Source organism: Taudactylus pleione, unplaced genomic scaffold (assembly GCF_031769625.1).
Source record: "Taudactylus pleione unplaced genomic scaffold, aTauple2 ptg000259l, whole genome shotgun sequence".
Taxonomy (NCBI): domain Eukaryota; kingdom Metazoa; phylum Chordata; class Amphibia; order Anura; family Myobatrachidae; genus Taudactylus; species Taudactylus pleione.
The window spans coordinates 1,174,101-1,186,328 of NW_028284661.1; the positions used below are offsets into that span (position 1 = coordinate 1,174,101).

Consider the following 12,228-nt stretch of genomic DNA (forward strand, 5'->3'; position numbering starts at 1 on the left):
GGGTAAAAATATACAGAAGACTGTCAACAAAATAATGTAGTTGATTATAGATGAACCAATTCATTTTTGTTTATTGTATTAATAAGAGATTTTTCATTCTTTTGTATCTGACTACAAATCCCTATTTGTACAAAACACAATAATATATTACAAATATTTTATTTTAATTACATTATTAGGTTTTATATAAATAGGGCATTTCCACTACTGTACACATGTATCATACCTGTCCATCTGTCAGGTGTACATATTAGTAAGCCTGGTGTACTATACACTTGGCATAAGTGCTACTTTATTTACTTTATCCTCATTGCAATATGCGTCCTACCTTACATAAGGATGCAAGTATCCTTTTTCGTGTTTGGGTCTTTTCCTACATACAGCAAAGCTGCATGTACTACCAGCTCTACATGAACCTCTTGGTGTTTTTCCTTAAAAAACACTGGATACCTAAAACATGTGTCTTTATTTTTTAATTATTTAAAAGCTCTCTAGAAAGTTACTCTAGAAATGCCTGTAAACAATTCCGGTTAGTGTTTGTCTGCATTTTTTTATACTAATTATAGAGGTGTGAAAAATGATACAATCTGACATGACATGGTGAAAATTAGGTGCATACATGTGGTCCAGTGCATTGCTTATTCTATTTTTGGCTTTTTATACTGTACATGTTTCAGACAACACGCTGACCATGCAAAACAAGATCTGTTCTATTTTTGTCATTAGTTCTTAAAGTGCCCAATGCAGAGATGGCATCTTCAAATCTCAACTAATACATTAAATAGAAATGATTTGGCACTTTGTCAGGAGTATGCAAATATAGGGGGACTCCGATCTATGTAATCAAAAGTCAACGCACACTCATTTGTCACCTGTAATAAATACTCCTTATTCTATAATTAAAGTAAGCTTCAGATGAGACTATTTTATCAAAAGGAATGGTACTAAAATGGTACTGTAGGAGATTGTATTTTGTTTTAAAGTTTCATTGTTTTTGCAAAAGAAAATCTGTTTTTCGTGTGAATGTTTTTAGGGTCCATGTACTGTGCTAAGGGGAGATAAGAGAGCCAAACTAAAAAGGAAGAGAAAATCCCTGTACATGTCGCTTTTCGAAGTGTACTAAACGGTCTTCTCTGTCTTCAGCCTTCAAGCGCTAAGAGCAGGCTAGAATATTGCGCTGCCATAATCACCTATGAGCCAACCGTTACTAAGGTGACATATCACTTCAGCTTTCTTCTCCAGCACTGATATTGTCACTTGAAGGTCCCGTTATCTGACTCCAGGGGAAGAGAGGCAATCCGTATGTTTTCTGTGTATCTGTTAATTGTCAATAAAGTTTGTACAGAAAAAAACTCCCACAAAGCAGCACATCAAGTGTTGTGCAAGCACACAACACGTTCAAGCAGCGCTGCTCATCTTGGTGGACACCGCCGAGTTGGTAGCTGCCTCCTGCTTCACCCCAATGACAGCTGAAGCAGGAGCGGCATTATCTCCATGGTAAGCAGAGGTTTAGTACATGAACCCCTTTGTTTTAAATAGATGAGACACTCAGTTTTTACTCTTCTGAACAGAAAATGTTGGAACCCATAAACCATCCATCTTCAGGTTGGTCAAGACATGAAACTGTAAATGCTACTGTATGTATAATGTAATAAGAAGTCTGGATTATGATTTGTCACCTTACTAAAATTGGAAGTAAAAATGTGCCTGAGTTTGTATTTACATAGAGAAGAAATAATGTAACACAGGAGATAAGAATCATAAAACCTTACTATGCACTAGAGGTGTTGTCTAAAGCTGGCCACACACTAGACCAACTTACATCCAACCAGCCAACTAATTGATTGGTTGGAATAAAAATCTGGTAAGGTATGAAAGCAAATGACAATCAGCAATTTGCTCCCAAATGCCAGAAAATGGACAAAAACTGTTTGAACAAATTGTTTAGATCAAACATTTAACAAACTTGTCTGACGACCATTTTCATGTGTTTTCTGGCATTTAGGAGCAAATTGCTGATAATCATTTACTCCCATACGTTACCAGATTTTCATTCCAACCAATCCACTAGTTGGCTGGTTGGATGTAAGTTTGTCTAGTGTGTGGCCAGCTTAACAGTAAGGGGCTGATGAGCTGTGAGAAACAAAAAGAAAAACAAGTAACTTTGTACAGACTCTGAAAATGTGCAGATAGATTTAGATGTGAGAGGGGCATGTCTAATGTCAAATCTATATTGCAGTGTGAAAATAAAGCTGTCCAGCATTTGTGGGCTACCTGCAAAAGGCTGCATGCAAAGACAAATCATGTACAGTAGTTGCGCCACTTACTTTACATTGCAACTTGGTTTGTCGCGGTGCAGGTTTTCTTGTTTCCACCCAACACATCTGATTGTTCATTTTTATTTTATAGTTATTCAATATTCTTTTTTCCTTTTAATGTCTCCCCTCACTGGCATTTCCCATGCCATATTGAGCCAGTTTATGAAGTCATTATATGACAAGAGTTGAACAAACAGAACTGTTGACGGAGGTTTAGAGCTTTACAGTTGATCTCTACAGTATTTACAAGATTTGTGAGTGCCACCGCTCCTTGCATCTGTTTACATATATAGGCTGCACAGTTGCACTGTGGGGTCTCTAAATAGAAGTTAAATTATTGCATTAACATAAATATATATAATATATATATATATATATATATATATAAACACACACCATTCTATTATGTGTAATCATTATTATTTATTTTTTCCTCTTACACTCCATCCTTCTATGTTTAATAATGTTGTGCGCCTTCAACCATTCCATATACAGTACATATTTAATGATTTTATGCTCACCTACCCCTTCCCTTATGTATATACTCATGCACATGCTTTGGCAGCTACCTCCCACCCCTACAGATATATATATTTATATATATATATATATATATATATATATAATGCAAGGTGGTGCGGCACTTAGGACTTCCAATAAATACTCAAATACAGGATTGCTCCAATGTTTCAATGTGTAAACGTTGGTCTATCCACCGCTGTCTGTGTGTCATTTGTTCGAGTGCCGCCGATTGTATACTTATATATATATATATATAATATATAGTGATTTAGTGCTGCCCCAACCTCTCTCTTTTTACTTACCTGCTCTTTGCTTCTTCTTTCTGTTTTCTCTCTCTGTTGCTGCAGTGTTTTTCACAGGTTGGCTGGCCCAGAACTCAGCTTGTGGCTCAAGCTGCTGCTCTTCCCTTTAATAAGACTCATGATGTCTCATGGCCCTGTGTCAGCTCCGCACACAGGAGAAGGGGACTCAGGTCAGGGGAGCTGGGGACAGTCTGTCAGTCAGTTTTGGGTGGTCTGGAGTGGCGGGTAAATATGTGCTTGGGAGGTAGTGCCACGGGCATATGGTGGGCAGCCATGGCGGTGCTGTCTGGGCCCATTGTTACAGCCCTAAATAGACACTAGGGTTGGCACCCGGAGGTGGGCGCCTCCATCGTCTCTAGTAGTTTCACCCCTGATTCCTGGCTTACAATAATGTGCAACACTGTAATAGTGCAACATACTACAAAACTAGCCCAAAAAATAATGCAAAGTGTAAGTTAGTAAAAACATTGCTTCACTTTGTTTTTTAGTAACTTATGGCAACAATTATTTGCAAGTTATTAGCACCAAATTCACAATGAAATATTCTTTGTGTTTGACAGGGTGGCTTCACAAGAAAATATTCTCTTAATTCAAAGACTGGAACTCTGCTCCCCGAATTCCCTACTGCTCATCATCTTGTTTTACAAGGATGTTTGTCTAAAGAAAAGGTAGGAGTAAATTATTTCATAACTTTACCATACCTCAGCCTTCCAAAATGCCATGAATCAATGAAAATTGTTCACCAAGTACAAGGGGTATATTTACTAAAGTGAGAGTTTTAGAAGTGGAGATGTTGCCCATAGCAACCAATCACATTCTACTTAACATTTAACTAGCACCTTCTAGAAGATAATAGCTAGAATCTGATTGTTTGCTATGGGCAACATCTCCACCTCTACTGTATAAACTCTCACTTTAGTAAATATACTCCCAAGTGTCTGTTTAATACAGAGTTTTTTTTTTGTAATCCAAAGGAAATGTTACTAAAAAAATAAGTAACCAGTTATTTATCAATGTTTGGCTTTGATTTCTACAAATGCATACAGATATAATGGTAAAGGAAATGTTACACTGAACATTTACTTAATTTTTAGTTTGATATTTGCACATGTGAGTTTAATATCATTTGATATTTTTCATTTCGCAAGTGAAATTGATAGGATAAAAAGGGATTTAATTGTAAAGTGGGTCAAGGTTAAGTTAATTGAAATCAAAAAAATATGGTGGGTGGTTTAGCAGAAGGCAATCAACTCACAGTGGAAGAATTAAAACGATGGCACACATTGTTGAATAAATAGAAGTTAGCATTGAAGGGCTCAAGAACTATTTGGGTGTTTGGAGTCTTTCCAAAACATATGGGGCAAGATGATAATCAAGAAGCATAAGAGAAGCAACAGCCATGGTTCCCATTCTGATTGCACGTCTGACCTCTGTTAAAGTGGTACAGTAGATAATTTCCTCCAAAGCCACTATGCCCCAAATTTATTTGATAAGTTTGGATAGGGTCGGTGGGCAAAGGATATTCCAATATTTACCTATTAGATACTTAAGAACGTAGAATGTTTGCTAACAATTTCCCAGATCATTTATTGAGGTTATGGGAGGATAACCTAGTAAGTAGACCCAATGATGGGTGGTTTCCTGTATTTTTTTTGCTGTGGAGGAATTGGAGCTGTCAGAAAAGATAGAGACTTCTGCTTTTGGAAGTTCTTTGAAGTTTTTGGAAGTTTAGCAACTACCCCTTTTGGCAGTTATTGTTGGAGTTTGATGGATGCTTGAGGTACAGTAGGGCCAGATATTCATACAGGTGGTTTTCTAAGAAAACTAAGGATTCTCTTACACTAGAATAAAGGTTTGTTGAAAGTGGGGAATGAGTTTCCTAGCAAAAAAAAAATGTAGGGAAGATTGCTGGAGTCTCAGAGCTACTTGGAGCTTACTGGTTGAAAATTAGAGTTACATTTATTTGCACTGATTGGCATGTGAGAAGCTTGGTGTCATAACCGGGCACTGAAACTACCTCTGATGAGGCTCTGATGAGGTTAAGAACCGGTTGATTTAGGATAGCTGTAGGGAAATGATGGGGGTGACAGACTAAGTCTCCTAATTGCGGCCAAACCCAGGTTTGGCTAGACCTGCCCAGAGGTGTGGAGTCTGACCCACTTGGTAGTTTTCTCCAGTGACCCTCTCCAATTGGGATTTGGTTTTCGCCACACCAAGTGAGCAGGCTGCGGCCCTCTGGGCAGGTACCTGGGAGTGACAGAAGAATAGAATAATATACCGAACAAAACTAACACAGGGAACACTAGAAATAACACGGAAGAATGGCTTGTACTGAGATACAGGGACTGAATATACTGGGATGCTCCAGAAAGGAACTGGATGTGCAGGGATGGAGTTATACTGAGATACCAGAACAGAGTACACAAAGATGCCACTTGGGATGCACTGGAGATGTGAACTGAACTTCTACTGAAGCAGAGGGATAAAGTACACAATGGTGTGTACTTTCTACACGATGGCGTCTATTTTGTATACAAAGGTGCAACTCTGGACACACCAGCAGATGACCATGAAATAGTACACAAAGATGTGTATTTTGTACACAAAGGTGCGACTCCGGATGCACTGGCAGATTACTTTAAAAGTGTACACAGTGGTGTGTATTTTGTACACAAAGGTGGAACTCTGGATGCACCAGCAAAGGACTTGAAAGGATGTACAGTGGTGTGTACCTGTACACACAGGAAGAACTTGAACTGAACATGGGTACTTGAATACACGGAGGTGTTACTTGAGACACACAGGATGAATTGTACTGAACATGGCGACTTGAATACATGGAGGTGTAACTTGAGATACATAGGATGAATTGTATTGTACACAGGGACTGGATACTCGGAGCTGCGACTTGAGACACACAGGATGAATTTGTACTGAACACGGGGACTGGATACACGGAGGTCACAGAGAAAACACAGGAAGCCAGGAACACAGAGGAAAGTAATATGGCCTCTGGAACATGAAATGGTTGTCACAGGGAATGACTGCGTGCAGTCATACAGCGATGTTGATCAGCAACTTCCTGTTGCAGGAGTCAGACCTAAATTCGCTTAGGCAGCTGGTCATTGGATCATGAGATCAGCTGGGAGACTGCAGGGCTGCCATTGGAGGAGACTGATCCGGTGAATGAACCAGCATGGCTGCGCCCATGCCCGCTAACACGGAAGCCAGGACGCATGCATGGAAGTCCTAGTAGACCCCAGGGAGAATCCACAGCCCTAAGCCATCACTACAACTGGCGCATGAACGCCTCAGAGCCCAAAGACACCAGTTCAGTGGTGAGTAAGACAGATCCCAGGCCGCATCCTGACACTTGGGGTATATTGCTAGGTGGATGGGGGAGGGGGCAGCTGTTTACATGAGATAAACAAAGCATTTATTACTATAATGATGTAGTGTGTCTAATAGAAAGATATTTTAGTGAAGAAAGAGATAAAGGGGTTAATTATCTTGAAATAACAGTGAAGTTGTATGCAACATTTGATAACAAGAGTGGCAAGTTTCTTGTTTGGATTGGAGAGAGTTTGAGAGTGGTTGGCTATGATGGGGGTTTGTTGATCAAGAGTAGTGAGGTGTTAGACAGATGGAAGCCTACAGAAGGCATATTGGGAAAGATGATTGCTGGGGGGGGAGAAAGGAATTATGTTTTGAATATTTATGAAGTACTGAAAATTTGTACCAAATTTTATCACTGGGTCCGGCTGTTCAAAATACAGTAAAATTCTGTTTTGTTCATGTGTACATTTCATATCATGTTCTGTGATGTAGTCTAACATGTCTATAGAACTATAATAATACCTTTATTCAACATGTTCTGTTACCTTTTGCAGGTGGATACACTCATTATGATGTATAAAACACACTGTCAGTGTGTGCTTGACAATGCTATCAATGGGAACTTTGAGGAGGTATATATGCTTTTTAGCAAGTCAGCATTTTATTTCTGTCCAGTGGACCAATAATTATGTCTGAATTTTGTTTTAGATCCAGCACTTTTTGTTGCATTTTTGGCAAGGAATGCCAGATCACTTACTGCCGCTGCTTGAAAATCCTATAATTATAGATATCTTTTGTGTTTGTGACTCAATCCTTTACAAGGTAGGCTGCTGGTTTTTTATTTTCAATAACCTCATAAGGAACTTTAAGAATTTAAAATAACTGTTTTCTGTTTGTGTTAGGTTCTCACAGACGTCCTTATACCAGCAACAATGCAGGAAATGCCTGAAAGGTGAAACGATATGAGATCATATTGTCATGAAAAGGTTTAGTGTCTAGGTGTATGCATTCACTATGTCATGGTAGCCTAATATGTAATCTAACGCAAGAGAATGCATAAGGATTTCTTTGTTTTTATGTCATCTAACACAGGTTGGCATTTAGTAAATACAATAGAACAGATCCTGAAAAAAATATGACATAAAAAACAACATTTCATCGAAAACACATGAGAATGCAACATGAAGTTGGGTTAAGGTTACATAAAGCAGCATACTATTTCAGACCATTATTATAGAGATATATTTGAATGGGAATGCGGTCAATATCCCGACTGCGGGGATTCTGGTTCTAAGAATGCTGGCACCAGAATTCCGACACTTGTTAGAATTAAGGTTCTATCAATCCCGACCAAAGTATCAGGGTTGGGGGGAGGGTTAGGGTTAGGAGTAGGCACTAGAGGGAGGGTTAGGGTTAGGCATTAAGGGGGGATGGTTAGTTTTAGGGTGTGGCGAGGGGGAGGTTAGGTTTAGGCACTAAGGGGAATATTAGAGTCAGACACCAGGGAGGGAGGGTTAGGGTTAGCATACGGAGAGAGGGAGGGTTAGAATACTGGTCGAGAAGCGTCAGTATTCTAATCCTAGCAGGATGCAGGTATGGGGATTCTGACCGCTGACCACTGGGATCCAGAGCGCCGGCATTCCGTACCCATACCATTTGAAGCATTTGCTATGTTACACAATCCATAATGTATTGGAAATTATGCACATTTGATGGTGATTAAAACTATTCAGGTAATTTACAAAGTGACAATCAAAATAATAAAATAAAAACACTTTATGACATCACATGGCTACTTTTGGTCCCACTGAACCTAATTTTATCTCTCCATGCAACAATTTGTATAGCAAGCTGGCATCTTTTGCTAAATATCTAGCTATTTGTTCTGGGTGGTGGAAATACAGTATAAAACAAAATTAACACATGATTCTTTAGACGTAATTTTGCACATGCCAACTCCTAAATTATTAATGCAATAATTTGCCCTATAATAGGCAACAAAGCCCTGAGATAACACAATTGTAGCCTTTTACTCCAAGAACACCATGATTACCCAATCTCCCAAGTCCACTGAGTTGGCGTCCCACTTGAGTCCACTCTGTTTTTTTCTTTACCTCCAATACATTCCCATTTCTGACTCTTCCACCTTACTCACTACCAAAACTCTTATCCATACACTCATCATCACTGGTCTTGATGATTGCAACCTCACCCTACTGTATCTGCCATTCCTTTCACCCATATCTCCGTCTTCAAGCATCTTGTATGCAACAGTAAGAGCTGCATACACATCTTTTCCTCTTTTTCCACTGTTTTGAACAAATCTGGCGGCTGGTGGCTGGCGGCTGGCTGCTGCTTTGATCACGTTCTGCATTGATAGACACACTACCCAAGCGCCTATTTATTTATTTTTATTTTTTGTCTTATATGCAACAACCAGACTGATCTTAGGGCCTGATTCAGAGCCGGACGCTATTTGCGCTCGCTCGTTCAGAAAGAGGGGCCGGATATTTAAATTAGGGGTGTGCACCGGCCACTTTTCGTGTTTTGTGTTTTGGTTTTGGATCTGGATCTTTCTTCGTGTTTTGGATCTGGATTGGTTTTGCCAAAACCACCCTTCCGTGTTTTGGGTTCTGGGTTTTGTGTTTTGGATCTGTATTTTTTTTTAAAAAACATAAAAACAGCTAAAATCACAGAATTTGTAGGTTTTTCTGCTCCTATGCTATTATTAACCTCAATAACCTTAATTTCCACTCATTTCCAGTCTATTCTGAACACCTCACACCTCACAATAGTGTTTTTATGTCCAAAACGTTGCACCGAGGTAGCTGGATGACTATGCTAAGCGACACGAGTGGGCGGCACAAACACGTGACCCATCTAGGCGTGAAACTGCAGTGGCAGACAGGATGGCAGTTTGAAAAACTAGGCCCCAAACTGTACATAATGCAAAGAAAAAAAAGAGGTGCAAGATGGAATTGTCCTTGGGCCCTCCCACCCACCCTTATGTTGTATAAACAGGACATGCACACTTTAACAAACCAATCATTTCAGCGCCAGGGTCTGCCACACAACTGTGGCTGAAATGATTGGTTCGTTTGGGCCCCCACAAAACAAGCTGGCAATTAATGTGTCCCTGCACAAACTGGCTCTATGGAGGCAAGATGTCATCCTCATCCTCCTCATCCACCGATTCCTCACCCTCTTCAGTGTGTACATCCTCATCCTCACAAAGTATTAACTCGTCCCCACTTGAATCCACCACCACAGGTCCCTCTGTACCTTCTGGAGGCTGGTCTCCCTGGAAGAGCTGATAATTCATTTTGATGAACATCATCTTCTCCACATTCTGTGGAAGCAACCTCCTACGCCTTTCGCTGACAAGGTTCCCGGCTGCACTAAACACTCTTTCGGAGTACACACTGGAGGGGGGGCAACTCAGGTAAAATAGAGCCAGTTTGTACAGGGGCCTCCAAATTGCCTCTTTTTCCTGCCAGTACAGGTATGGACTGTCTGCCATGCCTACTTGGATGCTGTCACCGATGTAATCCTCCACCATTCTGTCAATGGTGACAGTATCATATGCAGTGACAGTAGACATGTCAGAAATTGTTGCCAGGTCCTTCAGTCCGGACCAGATGTCCAAACTTGGTCCTGCCTGCCCTGCATCACCGCCAGCGGGTTGCTTAGGATACCTAAGTTTTTTCCTGGCAGCCCCAGTTGCAGGAGAAAATGAAGAAGGAGCCGTTGACGTGTCACGTTCCGCTTCAGCTGACAGTGTGTTCACCAGCAGGTCTTTGCACCTCTGCAGGCTTGTGTCGGCCGGAAAGAGAGACACCACATAGGCTTTAAACCTAGGATCGAGCACGGTGGCCAAAACGTAGTGGTCTGATTTCAACAGATTGACCACCCTGGAATCCTGGCAAAGCGAATGAAGGGCTTCATCCACAAGTCCCACATGCCGAGCGGAATCGCTCCGTCTTAGCTCCTCCTTCACTTTCTCCAGCTGCTTCTGCAAAAGCCTGATGAGGGGAATGACCTGACTCAAGCTGGCAGTGTCTGAACTGACTTCACGTGTGGCAAGTTCGAAGGGCTGGAGAACCTTGCACAACACGGAAATCATTCTCCACTGCGCTTGAGTCAGGTGCATACCCCCTCCTTTGCCTATGTCATAGGTGGATGTATAGGCTTGTATGGCCTTTTGCTGCTCCTCCATCCTCTGAAGCATATAGAGGGTTGAGTTCCACCGCGTCACAACCTCTTGCTTCAGGTGATGGCGGGGCAGGTTCAAGAGTGTTTGCTGGCGCTCCAGTCTTCGGCACGCAGTCGCTGAATGGCGAAAGTGGCCAGAAATTTTTCGGGCCACCCAAAGCGTCTCCTGCACGCCCCTGTCGCTTTTCAGAAAATTCTGCACCACCAAGTTTATTGTGTGAGCAAAACATGGGACGTGCTGGAATTTGCCCAGATGTAATGCCCGCACAATATTGGTGGCGTTGTCAGATATCACAAATCCCCAGGAGAGTCTAAGTGGGGTAAGCCACTGGGCGATGATTTCCCTCAGTTTCTCTAAGAGGTTGTCGGCGGTGTGCCTCTTACTGAAACCGGTGATACACAGCGTAGCCTGCCTTGTAACGAGCTGGCATTTCTGAGATGCTTCTACTGGTGACGCTGCTGCTGTTGCTGCGTAAGGTGATACATCTACCCAGTGGGCTGTCACAGTCATATAGTCCTTAGTCTGCCCTGTTCCACTTGTCCACATGTCCGTGGTTAAGTGGACATTGTGTACAACGGCATTTTTCAGGACACTGAGGACACTTTTTCTGACGTTTCTGTACAGTCTCGGTATCGCCTGCCTAGTGAAGTGGAATCTAGACGGGATTTGGAACCGGGGACACACTACCTCCATCAATTGTCTAAATCCCACTGCACTAATGGCGGATACCGGACGCACATCTAACACCAACATAGCAGTCAAGGCCTCAGTTATACGTTTTGCTTCAGGATGACTGCTGTCGTACTTCATCCTCCTCGCTAAGGACTGTTGGAGGGTCAATTGTTTAGTAAAAGTAGTGGTGTTCCTACTTCCTCTCTGGGATGATGAACGACTCCCAGCAGCAGCAACAGCAGCAGCGGCAGCAGTAGGCGTAGCAATTCTGGATCCTCCAGAGGAATCCCGGATAGGAGAGTCAGTCATGCCAGTGACATGGCCTGCAGGACTACTTCCGATCCTGACTAAGGAGGAAATTGACGAGGAGGGAGTTGACGGTGTGGTTTGCAGGCGCTTGGATACAACAGGACAACGGGATTTAGGTGTCCCTGGACTGCTTACGGTCTTAGCCAAAGTTTCTGAACTTGACAGTAACTTTTTATGAACGCGCTGCAGGTGCCGTATAAGGGAGGATGTTCCTAGGTGGTTGACGTCCCTACCCCTACTTATTTCACCTTTACATATGGTACATATGGCAAGACAGTTGTTGTCCGGATTTGGATAGAAATATTGCCAGACCAAAGAGGTGGAATGTTTGGTCTTCTGCCCAGGCATGACCGTGATGGGCTTTTTCATCCCACGGACAACAACTGTCTCCCCCGGAGCCTGATTTAAACAAACCACATCACCATCAGAATCCTCCTCGCCAACTTCCTCCTCAGCGCCAGCTACACCATTATCCTCATCCTGTTGTACTTCAACAGTGACATCTTCAATTTGCATATCAGCAAGTGGACTGTGGGTGCTCCTTTCAGCACTTGCA

At 41.9% G+C, this 12,228-nt stretch overlaps 1 protein-coding gene across 1 annotated transcript in view; it reads left to right on the forward strand.

Moving 5' to 3' along the window:
• RFX6 (regulatory factor X6) overlaps positions 1 to 12,228 on the forward strand; it is a 119,061-nt gene that overhangs the window by 55,705 nt on the left and 51,128 nt on the right. Inside the window, exons 7-10 of the mRNA XM_088481007.1 lie at positions 3,703 to 3,810; positions 7,033 to 7,110; positions 7,187 to 7,300; positions 7,381 to 7,430. Of these exons, the coding sequence (XP_088337133.1) occupies positions 3,703 to 3,810; positions 7,033 to 7,110; positions 7,187 to 7,300; positions 7,381 to 7,430 (350 nt within the window). The remainder of the gene's footprint in view (positions 1 to 3,702; positions 3,811 to 7,032; positions 7,111 to 7,186; positions 7,301 to 7,380; positions 7,431 to 12,228) is intronic.